The 16,674-nt window shown below is 46.8% G+C and overlaps 1 protein-coding gene and 1 pseudogene across 7 annotated transcripts in view; both read right to left on the reverse strand.

The window, feature by feature from the left end:
- EARS2 (glutamyl-tRNA synthetase 2, mitochondrial) overlaps window positions 1-16,674 on the reverse strand; it is a 35,371-nt gene that overhangs the window by 14,780 nt on the left and 3,917 nt on the right. For 3 of the 7 annotated variants that reach the window (XM_012464730.3, XM_012464731.3, XM_012464729.2), the window contains exons 2-3: window positions 15,218-15,373; window positions 7,526-7,715 (exon numbers count right to left, since the gene is read on the reverse strand). In XM_012464730.3, coding sequence (XP_012320153.2) covers window positions 7,526-7,715; window positions 15,218-15,373 — 346 coding nt within the window. Of the gene's footprint in view, window positions 1-7,525; window positions 7,716-11,521; window positions 12,251-13,104; window positions 13,220-15,217; window positions 15,374-16,674 lie in introns of those variants that run through there. The other 4 variants (XM_064362572.1, XM_012464728.3, XM_064362573.1 and 1 more) reach the window with 2 other exon arrangements.
- Window positions 6,834-7,487, reverse strand: LOC105725602 (U1 small nuclear ribonucleoprotein C-like; annotated as a pseudogene).

Below are 16,674 nucleotides of genomic sequence, written 5' to 3' on the forward strand. Positions count from 1 at the left end.
TCTTGACTTCTTGGGCTCAGGTGCTCAGGTGATTCTCCCATCTCAGCAGCTGGGACTACAGGTATACACAACTATAGCTGGCTAATTTCTTGTATTTTTAGTAGAGACAGTTTCTTTTCTTTCTTTTTTTTTTTTTTTTGAGACAGGGCTGACTCTGTCACCCAGGCTGGAGTACAGTGGTGTGATCACAGCTCACTGCAGCCTTGACCTTCCCAAGGCTAAGGTGACCCTCCCACCTCAGCCTCCCGAGTAGCTGGGACTACAGGCATGTGCCACCATGCCTGCCTAATTTTCTATGTTTTTAGTAGAAACGGGGTCTTATCGCATTGCGTAGGCTGGGCTTGAACTTCTGGGCTCTAGCAGTCTGCCCGCCTTGGCCTTCCAAAGTGCTGAGATTACAGGCATGAGCCACCGCACCTAGCCGGAACAGATATTCTACATCGATATATTGATGATTCAATAAGAAAACTGAAAAGTCTGAGCCACCTAACACCTATACTGTCCTAGTTGAGTTTTTTTCATTTTTGTTTTTGAGATGGAGTCTCGCTCTGTCACCCAGGCTGGAGTGCAACAGCATGATCTCTTGGCTCACTGTAGCCTCTGCCTCTCAAGCTCAAGCGATTCTCATGCCTCAGCTTCATAGGTAGCTGGGATAACCTATGAAGGTGCACACCAGCATGCCCAGCTAATTTCAGTAGAGATGGGGTTTCACCAGGTTGGCCAGGCAGGTCTCAAACTCCTGACTTCAAGTGATCTGCCCGCCTTGGCCTCCCAAAGTACTGGGATTACAGGCATGAGCCACCACCCCAGCTTCTGGTTATTTTGTCTTTTTTACATTGGCTTTTGTTTTCTAAATGTTGTTCTCCAAGCTATCATGATTGGATTACAGAACAACTTGTCAGATAAATACTTGTTTTAAATGTGCATTATTAAATACATTCTGTCTAAGTGTGGTGGCTCACTCCTGTAATCCCAGCACTTTGGGAGGACAAGGCAGAACTGCTTGAGCCCAGGAGTTCGAAACCAGCCTGGGTAACAGAACAAGATCTTGTCTCTACTAGACATTAAAAAAAAAAAAAATTAGTCCGGGCGTGGTGGCTCACACTTGTAATCCCAGCACTTTGGGAGGCCGAGGCGGGTGGATCACGAGGTCAAGAGATCGAGACCATCCTGGTCAACATGGTGAAACCCCGTCTCTACTAACAATACAAAAAATTAGCTGGGCATGGTGGCGCGTGCCTGTAATCCCAGCTACTCAGGAGGCTGAGGCAGGAGAATTGCCTGAACCCAGGAGACAGAGGTTGCGGTGAGCCGAGATCGTACCATTGCACTCCAGCCTGGGTAACAAGAGCGAAACTCTGTCTCAAAAAAAAAAAAAAAAAAAATTAGCCAGGCGTGGTGGGTACATGGGTGTAGTCCCATCTATTTGGGAGGCTGAAGCAGGAGGATCATTTGAGCCCAGGAAGTCAAGACTGTGGTGAGTCATGATTGCACCAGTCTAGCCTGAGTGACAGAGCAAGACCCTGTCTGAAAAAAAAAAAGTTCTGAGGGAAGCTAACCGTCAACTTTATTAAGGAGGATTGCTTTGTACCTATCACCTAGTGTAAAATAAAATCAACTAATACAATCTTAACTATTGCGGCCCCGATTTTTTTATTTTTCCTGAGACAGAGTCTCACTCTGTCTCCCAGGCTGGAGTACAGTGGCACCATCTTGGCTCATTGCAATCTCCATCTCCTGGGTTCATGCGATTCTCCTGCCTCAGCCTCCTGAGTAGCTGAGATTACAGGCATATGCCACCATGCCCAGCTAATTTTTGTACTTTTAGTATAGACTGGGTTTCACCATATTGCCCAGGCTGGAGCTGTGATCTTTTTTTTTTTTGAGACGGAGTTTCGCTCTTTTTTTTTTTTTGAGACGGAGTCTCGCTCTTGTTACCCAGGCTGGAGTGCAATGGCGCGATCTCGGCTCACCGCAACCTCCGCCTCCTGGGTTCAGGCAATTCTCCTGCCTCAGCCTCCTGAGTAGCTGGGATTACAGGCACGCGCCACCGTGCCCAGCTAATTTTTTTTGTATTAATAGAGACGGGGTTTCACAATGTTGACCAGGATGGTCTCGATCTCTTGACCTCGTGATCCACCCGCCTCGGCCTCCCAAAGTGCTGGGATTACAGGCTTGAGCCACCGGGCCCGGCCCCCGGAGTTTCGCTCTTGATACCCAGGCTGGAGTGCAATGGCGCGATCTCGGCTCACCGCAACCTCCGCCTCCTGGGTTCAGGCAATTCTCCTGCCTCAGCCTCCTGAGTAGCTGGGATTACAGACACGTGCCACCGTGCCCAGCTAATTTTTTGTATTAGTAGAGACGGGGTTTCACCATGTTGACCAGGATGGTCTCGATCTCTTGACCTCGTGATCCACCCGCCTCGGCCTCCCAAAGTGCTGGGATTACAGGCTTGAGCCACCGCGCCCGGCCTGGAGTTGTGATCTTTTTTGATCATAAGAGCTGGTACTGTTTAAGGCCCAAAGTAATAGTTTTTACTAATCTTTTAGTTTCAACTAAGCTTTTACAACAACAAGGATTTGTGTTGCACTGAGTTTATAAACTTTTGGTTTGTGAAATCCGTACTTGATCTGTTTTTTTTTTCCAAACAAATGTCTAGGCTTGTTTGACTTTTCCACCCCAATGACACTTCACTCTCTTTATTTTCTTTACTTCCTTTTCCTTCAACAACAATCTCTGTGTTCAGTTTTCACTGTACTCTTGACTCTCTTCTTTGATATTATGCTAATCTGAAGTCAGTGAAACTGTCAAAATGTTTTCTCAATAAGGTACTTATAATTAAGATATCGGAATGAGAACTACAATCACTCAATCTACTATATTAAATATTAGCAGATATACTTTGATAACTAGCACAGCTTGTATGAAAACTGAGCAAGTGTCCATCAGCATCCATCGAGTTCTGTGTAGTTGCTACCTTACTGCTTAATCTCCAAAAAATAACAACTTAGATGAGCTGTCTGATTTGCTTTTGCTTATTAAACATGTTCACCATGAAATGATGTCTATAATATCAGATACTGTTAAATCAGACTAGGATTTAATACAAATCTTGAAAGCTTAAAACAAATAAATAAATAAATGGCTGCATGGATTCCACAATAGGGCATGACCATAATTTAAAAAATAATAATCTGTTGGCCAGGCATGGTGGCTCATTCCTATAATCCCAGCACTTTGGGAAGCTGAGGCGGGAATATTGCTTGAGTTTCATGCCAGCCTGGGCAAAATAGGGAGATTCCATCTCTACAAAAATTTAAAAACTAGCTGTGTGCCAGACGGGCATGGTGGCTTACACCTATAATCCCAGCACTTTGGGAGGCTGAGGCGGGTGGATCTCTTGTGCTCAGGATTTGAGACCAGCCTAGGCAATATGGAGAAACCCCATCTCTACCAAAAGTACAAAAAAAAATTAGCCAGGCATGGCGGCACACACCTGTGGTTCCAGCTATTTGGGAGGCTGAGGTGGGAGGACTGCTTGAGCTCAGGAGGCAGAGGTTGCCTCAAGCAGAGATCATGCCACTGTACTCCAATCTGGGTGACAGAGTGAGACCCCATCTCAAAACAACAAAACAAAACACTAGCTGTGTGTGGTGGTATGCGGCTGTGGTCACAGCTACTCAGGAGGCTGAGGTTGTAGGACTGCCTGAACCCAGGAGATTCAAGGCTACAGTGAGCTGTGATCGTGCCACTGCACTCCAGCCTGGGTAACAGAGTGAGATGGGGAAAAAAAAAATCTTCTGTCAACAGACAAATAGATTGTTTATAATTAAAAAGCAATGTCACAGTGAATGTCATGACCTTGGCCAAATACCTGAGCCCTTGCCCAAACAGTTCACTGGAACTGCAATGTAAATGTTATGATATTGCTGATGAAAGTGTAAACAAGTAAAGGACCAGTCACGTGGCAGTATCTAACAAAGCCACAACTTGACCCTGCAATTCCACCTCTAGGAAGGTATTCTGCAAACACACCGCACAAGTGCAAAATGATGTATGTCAACATTAGTCATCACAGCTCTTGTTTTATAACCAAATATTAGAAATAATGTAAAGGTTTGGGTCAAATGTGGTGGCTCATGCCTATAATCCTAGCGTTTTGGGAGGCCAAGGCAGGCACATTGCCTGAGCTTTAGAGTTCAAGACCAGCGTGGGCAACATGGTGAAACCCCGTCTCTACTAAAAATTTTTTAATAAATTATATTAGCCAGGTGTGGTGAGGTGTGCCTATAGTCCCAGCTACTTGGGAGACTGAGATAGGAGAATTACTTGAACCCTGGAGGTGGAGGTTGCAGTGAGCCACGATCATGCCACTGCACTCAAGCCTGGGCGACAGAGGAAGACTCCATCTCCAAAAAAAAAGAAATAAAGGTTTGTTAAGGCCGGACGTAGTGGCTCACACCTGTAATTCCAGCACTTTGTGAGGCTGAGGTGGGTAGATCACTTGAGGTCAGGAGTTCAAGACCAGCCTGACCAACATGGTGAAACCCTATCTCTACTAAAAAAATACAAAAATTAGCCCGGTATGGTGGCAGGTGCCTATAATCCCAGCTACTTGGGAGGCTGAGGCCAGAGAATCACTTGAACCGGGAGAGGGAGATGGCAGTGCGTCAAGATTGCACCACTGCACTCCAGCCTGGGGAACATAGCAAGACTCCATCTCAAAATATAAAATTAAATTAAAAAATAAAGGTTTGTGAAGATGAAACTGATTAATGATGTTATATCCATAAATGCAGTATTATGCATTATTATGGACTAATATCTGATCCTCAAGATAGTAAGTGGGCACCATATAGCATGTACATAGTACACTGTGTGCTACCATGTGAATAAGACAAAAGAGATATGCACTGAATGTCTCTGGAGGAGACATAAGAAAATTTTAACATTGGTTGTCTCTGGACAGCAGAATTGAGTGGCCAGAGTCAAGACCAGAAGAAAGCTCTTTCAATATATATCTTTGTGGACCTCTTTTTTTTTTTTTTGAGACAGTGTCCCTCTGTCACCCAGAGGGTGTCAACTTCCTAAGTAGCTGGGATTACAGGTGTGCACTACCATGCCCAGCTAATTTCTTTTTTTTTTTTGAGACTGAGTCTCACTCTGTCACCCAGGCAGGAGTGCAATGGCATGATCTTGGCTCACTGCAACCTCTGCCTCCCAAGTTCAAGTGATTCTCCTGCCTCAGCCTCCTGAGTAGCTGGGATTATAGTTACCCACCACCGTGCCAGGCAAATTTTTGTATTTTTGTAGAGATGGAGTTTCACCATTGGCCAGGCTGGTCTTGAACTCCTGACCTCAGGTGATCTACCCACCTCGGTCTCCCAAAGTGCTGGGATTACAGCTGTGAGACACCACACTCGGCCCTTTGTGGACATTTTAAATGTAGAAAATAACATTCTTCTCATTCAAAATAACAAATAATTAAAATGACTTTACACATTACTGTCTGAGACCCAATGTGTCAACCAGCTTCTAACATGGCCCCCAATGATTCTCACCTCCTGGTGTTCCTGTCCTTGTGTAGTCCCTCCCCTTGAGTGTGGGCTGGACCTGGTGACTTCTGTCTAATAAGCAACATGCCAAATATGTCTAATTTCAAATGCCCCAATAGGCCAGGTGCAGTGGTTCATGCCTGTCATCCCAGTGCTTTGGGAGGCCAAGGTAGGAAAATTGCTTGAGTTCAAGAGTTTGAGAGTAGCCTGGGCAACATGGTGAAACCCTATCTCTACTAAAAACACATTAATTAGCCAGGCAAGGTGGCATGCGCCTGTGGTCCCCGCTACTCAGGAGGCTGAAGTAGGAGAATTAATTGACCTAGGAGACAGAAGTTGCAGTGAGCTAAGATCGTGCCACTGCACTCCAGCCTGGGCAAAGAGTGAGACTCTGTCTCAAAAACAAAAACAAAACCCACAACTGATCTGATATTTGAAGGTTTTTGAGTGCTGACATGATGCCACAAGTGGAAAATTGCACACCCAAACTCATGTGACAGGCTAGTCGAGATAGTCAAAACTTTGGTTCCTGCACAAAATTATTTAAAATATCACATAGTATCACCTTCCATAGTATCACCTTCAACCTATGTGTATAAGGCATATAAGAAACATAAATGAATCTCATGTTTAGACTTGGATCCCATCTCCAAGATATCTCATTATATATATGCAGATACCTCAATATGCAAAAAATCCGAAATCCAAAAACACTTCTGGTCCCAAGCGTTCCAGATAAGGAATACATGGACTGTACAACAAAAGTGGTGAGAAGTTGCTTCCACAACTAGGAGGACAGCAGCTCGCACCTGCTCTCTCTCTCTCTCCCCCGGGGTGGCTTTGAGGAATGCTGGCTGCCACGCTGTGAGCTGACCTACAGAGAGGCCCACATGGCAAAGAACTGATATCTCCAGGCAACAGTCAGCAAGGACCTGAGGTTGGCCAACAGCCCGCAAGAGGGATGGAAGTAGATCCTCCCCAAGTTGTGCCTTAAGAAAACTCCAGGACTGGCTAGAACCTATAGTTGCTTGCGGCTTTGAGAGAATCCCTGAGCCAAGAAACCAGTGAGGCCATGCTCAGATGCCTGACCCACAGAAACTGAGATGTAACAGAAGTTTAGGGAAATTCTTTTTTTTTTTTTTTTAAACTAAAAGAGTTGACAATTTTATTTTCACATTTCCCAATACAAATGAAAACTTTTTTGTCCCACTTCTCCCCTCCAAAACTATTCTCTTTGATAGGACAGGGGAGCAAGTCTTCCTTATGCTGTTTAGAAAACCCAGCATCACAGCAGCACGATCTCCTGGTGAAGCAGAACAGGTAATATAAAACTGATATAATGAGGCCTGCCCTCTATCCTTTCTGCCCTCTATCCTTATCTGTCTGGTCGAGTCGTTGTCAGCTGAGTGGGCACCGTCATGGGACAGGCAGGAGGTCTCATCATTGGGGACCCGGGCATCACTGGCATGTGGCCTCCCATGGGTAGCCTCATTCCAGAAGCAGGTCCCACTGGCATCATCCCAGAAGGAGGAGGGCCCATCACTGGCATCATGGGAGAGGCCCCCATATGGGGTGCTGGCATCATACCAGGGCGAGGAGAACCCGGAAGACTGGGGGGAGGTGGTATCATTGCCCTGGCAGGAGGAGGAGCAGAGAATGGAGTAGGAGGTGTCTTTCCTTGTTGAAATGCAGCCGTTGTTTTGTCAATCAGGCACTGAGCCTGCTCTTCCATCATTTCTGATAGTCGTCTTTCACATTCTCTTTGTGTTTCCTACCACTGCAGCATGTCTTTCTCACAGATGGAGAGTCATGGGTGAGGTATGTGTCGCAGTAGTCACAGTAAAACTTGGGCATGTTGCTCTGCAGGCCGTTGGCCACTCCATTCCCCATTTAGGGAAATTCTTATGCAACACCGGGTAACAAATGCACCCAATGTCAGTGAGGCATCCGCAACAAGTTAGGGCTCTTACCGGGGTGTCTGGTGGTTCCGCAGGGCCTCCTTCTTCAGGAGCTCCAGCCGCTGGGGTGAACAGAAACAGGGGTAAGCAGCTCCGGTCTTTAGCAGTGCTTCTGTGGCCTGGGCATATAGCTCCAATCGCTGAGATTGCTGGTAGGGCCCAGCAGGACCGCCTCGGCGTGGGCTCTCATCAGGGGGGATGCCTGGAACACAGGTCCAGAGAATCATCATCCAATAATGACAGCTAAGGTGCACACAGCTCTCATTCCCAGGCATTGTTCTTTAATAGACACTTTATGCATATATTAAAGCTTTAATCCTCATAACAATCCATGAGGTTGGCACTAGTACACTGTCCCTTTTTTATTTTTGGAGGCACAGCCTCACTCTGTCACCCAGGCTGGAGTGCAGTGGTACAATCTTGGCTCACTGCAACCTCCGCCTCCTGGGTTCAAGTGATTCTACTGCCTCACCCTCCTGAATAGCTGGGAGTAAAAGCATGCGCCATCTTGCTAATTTTGTATTTTTAGTAGAGACAGAGTTTCACCATGTTGGCCAGGCTGGTCTTGAACTCCCAACCTCAGATGATTCACTGCCTTGGCCTCTCAAAGTGCTGGGATTACAGGTGTGAGCCACCACTCCTGGCCCAATGTCCCTTTTAGAGATGAAAAGTTAAAAGACAAAGAGGTGAAGCAGTCATAGTCCCATGGCCTCGTGGAGTAAGGAGCAAAAGAAGGTGTACGGGCTCCGAAGTCCACACCCCTCAATTGTATGTCCTCTCAATCCATCACTTCCCTGGAGAGGGAGAAACAAGCCCGGATCTGGGAACAGCTAACTTAGGAGAAAAAACATGGTTCAGGGAACAGCCCATCAGGACCTAGTTCGACTCCTGGCTCTGCCACTTAGCAGCTCTGACAAGGAAGGGATCCCGAGGTGCTACTGATGTGTGAGTACCAGGGTGCTGTGCACAGTAAAAGACACTTTTCCCTAAAGCCTCAAAGCCTCCCTTCCAAGTAGGTGCAGTTATTCCCCCATTCTGTAAGAACACTGAGGCACAGAGGTGCTTTGTCACCTGGCCAAGTAGAAGGGGCATGATCAGCTTCAAACTCAGACTAATGGGCACTGGAGCCCACATTCTTAACCACTCATTACACTGCCTCTCTGTTACTTAGCCTTTCTCTTCTTTTTTTTTTTTTGAGACAGAGTCTTGCTCTTTGACCAGGCTAGAGTGCAGTGGCACGATCTTGGCTCACTGCAACCTCCATCTCCCAGATTCAAGTGATTCCCCTGCCTCAGTGTCCTGAGTAGCTGGGACTACAGGCACGCACCACCATGCCTGGCTTATTTTTTGCATTTTAGTAGAGATGGGCTTTCACCATGGCCAGGATGGTCTTGATCTCCTGACTTCATGATCCTCCCGCCTCGGCCTCCCAAAGTGCTGAGATTACAGGCTTGAGCCACTGCATCTGGCCTCTCAAGAGATAGGATCTCACTGCATCACCCAGCTGGAATACAGTAGTGTGATTATAGCACACTGCAGCCTTAAACTTCTGGGATCAAGCCACCCTCCTGCCTCAGCCTCCCGAGTAGCTAGGACTACAGTGCACACCACCACACCTGGCTAATTTTTTAGTAGAGACCGAGACTCACTGTGTCACCCAGGCTAGAATGCAGTGATGCAATCATAGCTCACTACAGCCTCCAATTTCTGGGCTCAAGTGATCCTCCCACCTCAGCCTCTCAAGTAGCTGGAATTACAGGCATGTGCCACCATCCCCAGCTAGACTTAGTTTTTCTAAGCTTCAGTTTCCTCTTCTGAAAAGTGGAGCTAGCAGCCTCCTATGCAGAGAGATTGTGAGAATAAATGTGTCAGTGCTTACAAAGCAATTAGCCCAGTGGTGTACATTTAGGACAGTTTCAATATATTCTATAGAATAGATTAAATATGATCTACTGTAAGCCAACCTCCCAACCCAAAGTCCAATTCCCTCAGGTCATGCAGGATAAATTTCATTATGAATGCTTTCAGGAGAGGGAACAGGGACACGAAAACTGGAGGATGGTGTTTCTGCCCTCAAAGAGCTTTCAAATACATTGGGAAGATAAGGACATGGTTCACCCTGCTACCCTCAATGCTGACACGAACTGAGCTGAGTGAGCCTGGATTCAAATGTACCAGTGAGCTCTGAGACCTTGAGCAAGTCATCTTTCTGGGGTCTGGGTTCTCATTTGTCAAAGAAGGAAATAAGCAGTAACTTTCTCATGAGGATCATCATGAGACTAGAATGAGATGATGTAAGTAAAGTGCTTACCATGTGGCCTGTGCTCAGTACTCTCTATGCTTTGATATGTATGTATATATTTATGTATGTATTTATTTGAGACAGGGTCTCACTCTGTTGCCCAGGCAACAGATTGTGCAGAGGCACGATCTCTGCTCATTGAAGCCTCAACCTCTCAGGCTCATGCGATCCTCCCACCTCAGCCTCCCAAGTAGACGGGACTACAGGTGCACGCCACCGTGCCTGGCTAACTTTTTTTAAGTTTTCTATAGAGACAGGGTCTGCCTATGTTGCCCAGGGTAGTCTCAAACTCCTGGGCTCAAGTGTTCCTCCTGCCTCAGCGTCCCAGTGCTGGGATTACAAGCGTGAGCCATGGCACCCAGCCAGCTGTGATTATCAGTGTTACTTGGCTCCTCTTTCATGTCATGAGCCCTCCATTTCTTCATTTATCAGAAAGGAGGATTGGATCAGGTAAGTTTTGGGGGGGTCCCCTTCCTGATCTAACCCTAAACAAGTCTCTTTAATGTGGTATCTTGAAATGCCCCAGGGTTTAAGAGGGACTCCCCTAGGAGAACTGAAAACATGTTAACTTAAAAAGTGGCAGGCAAACGTTCACAGAGTTTAATCAATGACCAAAAATCGGAGGTACCCGAAATGCTCATTCACTAGTGAATAAACAAAATGTGGTATATCCATACAATGAATATTATTTGGCTATAAAAAGGAATGAAGTACTGACAGCACACAGATGAGCTTATGCTAAGTGAAGGAAGCCAGTCACAGAAGGCCACATGTTGTATGATCCCATTCATATGAAATGTCCAGAAGAGGTAAATCCATGGAGGCAGAAAGTAGGTCAGTAGTTGCCAGGAGGTAGGGGAGGGTAGAATGGAGAGCGACTGCTAATAAGGAAGAGTTTCTTTTAGGGGTGATGGAAATGTTCTGGAATTAGTGGTGATGGTCGCACAACACAGTGAATATATTAAAAACTACTGAATTGTACACTCTGATACTGTAAATTTCATATTATGTGAATTACATGTCAATTCCCGCCCCCCCCAGCAGACAGTGTCTCACCCTGTCACCCATGTTGGAGTGTAGTGGCATGATCTCAGCTCACTGCAACCTCCACCTCCCTGGTTCAAGCAATTCTCCTGCCTCAGCCTCCTGAGTAGCTGAGATTACAAGCATGCACCACCAAGCCCAGCTAATTTTTGTATTTTCAGGAGAGATGGGATTTCACCATCTTGGCCAGGCTGTTCTCAAACTCCTGATCTCCTGAACTGCCTGCCCCGGCCTCCCAAAGTGCTGGGATTACAGGGGAGCGCTATTGCGCCTGGTAATATGTCAATTTTTAAAAAAGGCCGGGCATGCTGGGTCATGCCTGTAATCCCAGAACTGTGGGAGACCAAGATAGGTGGATTGTTTGAGCCCAGGAGTTCAAAACCAGCCTGGACAACATAGTGAAACACCGTCTCTAAGGAAAATAATAATAATAAATAAAATGAAAAAACAAAAACCCAAAGTGAGGTGCTCTAGAAGTCAGCCACCATGGGGTGCCTGAATTCCTGCCCTCTGCCTTGCCAAAATACCATGGTAGGGGACAAGCTCTGTTGAGGTGCTTCAAGCCTCATTCTCACAATGATGCTGCCCCAGAAATTCCACAGGGTGGGACCCGCCACCATCACCATTGTTCATCACTGTATCCCTCATGCCTGGCATGATACCTGATAAGTAGCAGATCCTCTGTGAAACTGAAGCCTTCATCTTTGTCTGTGAGGCACCATGTAATCTGGCTCCTGGAAAACCTTCTTTTTTTTTTTTTTTGAGACAGGGTCTCACTCTGTTGCCCCAGGCTGGAGTGCAGTGGCATGACTGATAGAAGATAGACAAATTCCTAGGCAGGCAAGGATAGGTCCCTGGTGAAACTTGACCTTCAAGCCAAAGACAGCCTGAAGCCTGAAAACCAAAATGTCCGTTCAGGATAGAGTCCATGACCGGAGTGAGAACTTCTATTCCTGTCTTACCCACTCTCTCTCGATTGGTTCTTTCTGGATGATATCTTTTAACCAACTGAATGGTCCTTTTTCCAAGACCACTCATGGACCAATCGGCAGGCACTCCCCCATTCTAAGCCCATAAAAACGCCAGACTCAGCCTCACAGAGGGCTACCCCCCTTTCAGGGTCCCCTCTTGCAGTGGAGAGCTTTCCTTCTATCTCTCAATAAAATTCTTCTTTGCCTTCCTCACTCTACGGTACCTGTGCACCTCATTCCTCTTGGTTGCAGGACAAGAACCCGGAACTTGCCAAGCTGTGGGTGATGGGAATAAAAGAGCTGTAACATGCTCCTGCTCACCGGACTACGGGAGAAAGAAAGCTGTAACATGCTCCTGCTCACTAAGCTGTAGGAGTGAAAAGCTAAGACAGTGCTGGGGGATCAGACCTCAGAACTCCCCAAGCCAGAGCTGTAACACCCCTTGGAGCTCCACAATGCTGGCATCTCCCAAGTTTTTGGGTGTCACCCTGTTCCTCTCATCTAGATGCTGGCGCCCAACACAGAAGCCACTGGTGGCACACCCAATCCAGCCAAGGGCTGAGTATGGAACCACGGCAGGTGTGGGATCCAAGTGGGCACGAGCCAAGTGCAGCCTGCTAGGCCAAGTGAGCCTAGAAGGCAAAAGCAAGGCCCCAACAGAGGTGATGGCAACCGCAGAGATTTCCGGCTGGCGAAGTGGCACTGAAGGAATTCTATAATATGATCACAGCTAACTCTAGACTCAACCTCAACTTTCCCAGGCTAAGGTGATGCTACTACCTCAGCCTCTCAAGTAGCTATGACTACAAGGGTACACCACTACCCCCGGCTAATTTTTTGTAGAGACGAGATCTCACTATGTGGCCCAGGTTGGTCTTGAACTCCTGGGTCCAAGTGATTCTCTCTCCTTGGCCTCCCAAAGTGCTGGGATTCCAGGCATGAACCCCTGTGCCCAGTGTGGCAAGCCTTCTATCCTCACATCCCTGGTCATTCTGCTTTGTTCACTATGCTTAGACCAAGCTGGTCTCTTTGATTCTCCTCAAATACATACAGAATTTCCTGCTGTGGGGCCTCTGCATTGGCTCTTCCCTTTGCTTTGAACATTCTTTCCACAGGTCACCATATGGCTGGCTCCTCATTTCATGCAGGTCTCTGCTCCAGCATCGCCTCCTAAGAGAAGACCACCCTATCTACAAGGGTACCCCTCGCCCCAGTTCCTTAGCCTGTCTGTTATTCTTTTTTCCATACAGGTAATATCATATGATATTCCATACACTTAATATCATATGAAGGATGAATTAGGAGCCAGGAGCAATGGTCCATGACTGTGATGCTAGCACTTCGGGAGGCCAAGGCAGGAGAATTACTTGAGTCCAGGAGTTCAACAGCAGCCTGGGCAACACTGCGAGACCCCGTCTCTACAAAAACATAAATTAATAAAATTAGCCAGGTGTGGTGGCACACAGCTATAGTCTCAGCTACCAATAAGGCTAAGGCGAGAGGATCCCTTGAGCTCAGGAATTTGAGATTACAGTGAGCTGTGTTTGAACCACTGCTCTCCAGCCTGGGCAACAGAGCAAGACCTTGTTTTTTTTTTTTTTAAAAAAGTATGATGGGCCGGGCGCGGTAGCTCATGCCTGTAATCTCAGCACTTTGGGAGGCTGAGGCAGGTGGATGACAAGGTTAAGAGATCGAGACCATCCTGGTCAACATGGTGAAACCCCATCTCTACTAAAAAAACATTAGCTGGGCATGGTGGCTCGTGTCTGTAATCCCAGCTACTCAGGAGGCTGAGGCAGAAGAATTGCCTGAACCCAGGAGGCGGAGGTTGCGGTGAGCCAAGATCACGCCATTGCACTCCAGCCTGGGTAACAAGAGCAAAACTCTGTCTCAAAAAAAAGTATGATGGTAGCGTGATCTCAGCTCACTGCAACCTCTGCCTCCTGGGTTCAAGCTATTCTCGTGCTTCAGTCTCCCAAGTAGTTGGGACTACAGGCATATGATACTATGCCAGCTAATTTTTGTATTTTTAGTAGAGATGGGTTTTTGCCATGTTGGTCAGGCTGGTTTCAAACTCCTGGCCTCAAGCAATCCACACGTATTGGCCTCCCAAAGTGCTAGGATTACAGGCATGAGCCACTGCACCTGGCCAAGTGCAGGGTCTTTGTTAAATATCTCTAGCACCTGGAATGGCGCCTGGATCACAGTAACTGGTCTTGTATAGAATTCTTTATTCAGCAAACCTCGACTGAACACCTGCTAAAGCCTTCTACAATAAAAGATAGATATGAAATCATTTTCTGCTCTTTAGGAACCCAGCGTCTAGGGAATAATTTACCTGAGATTAGAACACACATCTCAAAACAGTGTGGGATTTTTCTTTTTTTTTTTTTTCAATCTCTAGTCTAGCAGAGTCTTGATATTTTTCCTTGGGGATCTCCCTTTTCCTAGTCACACCTGTCCATATAGGTAGACAGCTGTCGATCCAGGAAAAAGCACACTCCTCTTTGTTCTCCCTGACCTTACCTGTCCTCAGGATTAAACTTCCCACAAGATCAACTTCAGAAGCTGTACATGTTTTGTGTGGCTTATACAATGTGGTTAAAAAAAAAATCTGGGCCCAGACTTAATAATGGTAAGTATTCAGCCAGAAAAACTGGATTTCTGGCTCCTCTTGGAACTCAGAAGATTGGACAAGCTGGGCCAGCATTCCCGCATGGGCACAAGGAGCCAGAGCTCAGAGGCGCTCCCTCCTCTTGATGAGGTGTGGTTTCCTAGCTCAGCACAGGCCCAGCTCCTCCAGTTCCTACTTGGCCTGTGTTTCCTGCCTGGCCCCTGAAAGGAATGGACTTGAGATTCTGAGGTGAAAACAAGAATCTCAAAACAGCCTTGGCAGTAGCCGACGCCTATAATCTCAGTTCTTTGGGAGACTGAGGGCTGGAGGATTGCTTGAGATGAGCAGTTTGAGAACAGCTTGGGTAACATAGTGAGACCTCATCTCTACAAAAAAAATTAAAAACTAAAAATTAGCCATGTGTGCTGCTGCACGCCTATAGTCCCAGCTACTTGGGAGCCTAAGGTGGGAGGATCACTCAAGCCCAGGTCAAGGCTACACTGAGCTATGATTGTGCCATGGAACTCTAGCCTGGTAACAGAATGAGACCCTGACTCTAAAAAATTAAAAAATAAAGAACCAGTCTTGGAGCTGTGTTTCAGAGAGCTTCAGCATTTTTTTGGGTGGCATCTGCCACCCCAGGCAGCACAAATGTAGCCATTTCTCCAGGAACTCCTCATTTCCCACCCTGGGTTCCATGAGAAGATCCACAGTCTCCTGTTCCTGCTTCCTGTTCCTTCCCTGCAGAAAAGTCCTTTCTCTGCCAGGCTCACCTGCCCACTCCAGCATGTCCTCAATATTCTCCGCTGCCCCAGGCACAATGCGAGTCTGATCTGTGTCCTCCAGCCTCAGGATGAAGCTCCCCTGGTACTTCTTTGCAAAGATGTAGTTGTACAGGGCAGTGCGGAGACCACCCAGGTGCAAGAAGCCTAGAGAAGAGAACAGCTCAGATAAGACAGGGAAGATGAGCTAAAAGGCCTCAGCGAGGGGCAAGTAAGCACCGCTGTGACAGAACGCTGCAATGTCAAAGACCAGCAGGATACAGTGGCTCACGCCTGTATTCCTACCACTTTGGGATGCCAAGGCGGCAGGAGGTTTTTGTATTTTTTGAAGACAGAGTCTTGCTCTGTTGCCCAGGCTAGAGTGCAGTGGTGCGATCTTGGCTCAGGAGGCTAGGCAATTCTCATGCCTAGCCTCCTGAGTAGCTGGGACTACAGGTGCGTGCCACCACACCCAGCTAATGTCTGTATTTTTGGTAGAAACAGGCGTTGGCCATGTTGGCCAGGCTGGTCTTGAACTCCTGGCCTCAAGTGATCCCCTAGCCTCGGCCTCCCAAAGTGCTGGGATTACAGGCATGAGCCACCACACCTGGCCAATCTTTTTGTATTTTCAGTGGAGATAGGATTTTGCCACGTTGGTCAGGCTGGTCTTGAACTCCTGACCTCAAGTGATCCATCTGCCTTGGCTTCCCAAAGTGCTGAGATTACAAGCGTGAGCCACTGCACCTGGCCTGAGTTTGAGATCAGCCAGGACAATGTGGTGAGACCTTGTCTCTGTAAAAAATATAAAAATTTAGCTGGGCATGGTGGCACATGCCTGTGGTCTTAGCTACTGAGGTGGGAGGAGAACCTGAGCCTGGGGAAACTAAGGCTACAGTGAGCCATGATCACACCTCTGCACTCCAGGCTGGGCAGCAGAGTGAGACTGTCTAAAGAAAAAAAAAAACTTTTAAAAAATTTTTTCAAAGATTAAGAACTAGCTACCCCTATGCTCTCTCTGTAGACACATTTAATCCCTCATCCTGAAAGTGGAAGACCACCCAGGATTTGGAGCATGTCATTTTATTAAAAGGCTCCAATTCTCTCCAACTGCATCCACCACTCTATTTTGATATTTGTCTCAACGCCAAGCAAGTTTCATCTGAAGAAGACGCAGAGGGTTATTCATTGAAGCCATATCATGTACATTTAACTTACAGAAAGTCAATGATGTTCGCTGGGAAAATAATTAATTACAAAGGAACTACAAATTTAAAATACTGTACAATCACATTGTGAGCCAGGTGCAGTGATTCACGTATGTAATCCCAGCACTTTCGGAGGCAGAGGAAGGAGGATACTTGAGTCTGTAAGTTTGAGACCAGCCTGGGCAACATAGTGAGATCCTGTCTCTATTAAGAAATAAATCACATATTTTTACTTTTTTTAAAAGAAAATTTATTTTTAAAATT

This window comes from Aotus nancymaae, unplaced genomic scaffold (genome assembly GCF_030222135.1).
Source record: "Aotus nancymaae isolate 86718 unplaced genomic scaffold, 86718_ANA_hifiasm-v0.15.2.pri h1tg000049l, whole genome shotgun sequence".
In the NCBI taxonomy this organism is placed as follows: Eukaryota; Metazoa; Chordata; class Mammalia; order Primates; family Aotidae; genus Aotus; species Aotus nancymaae.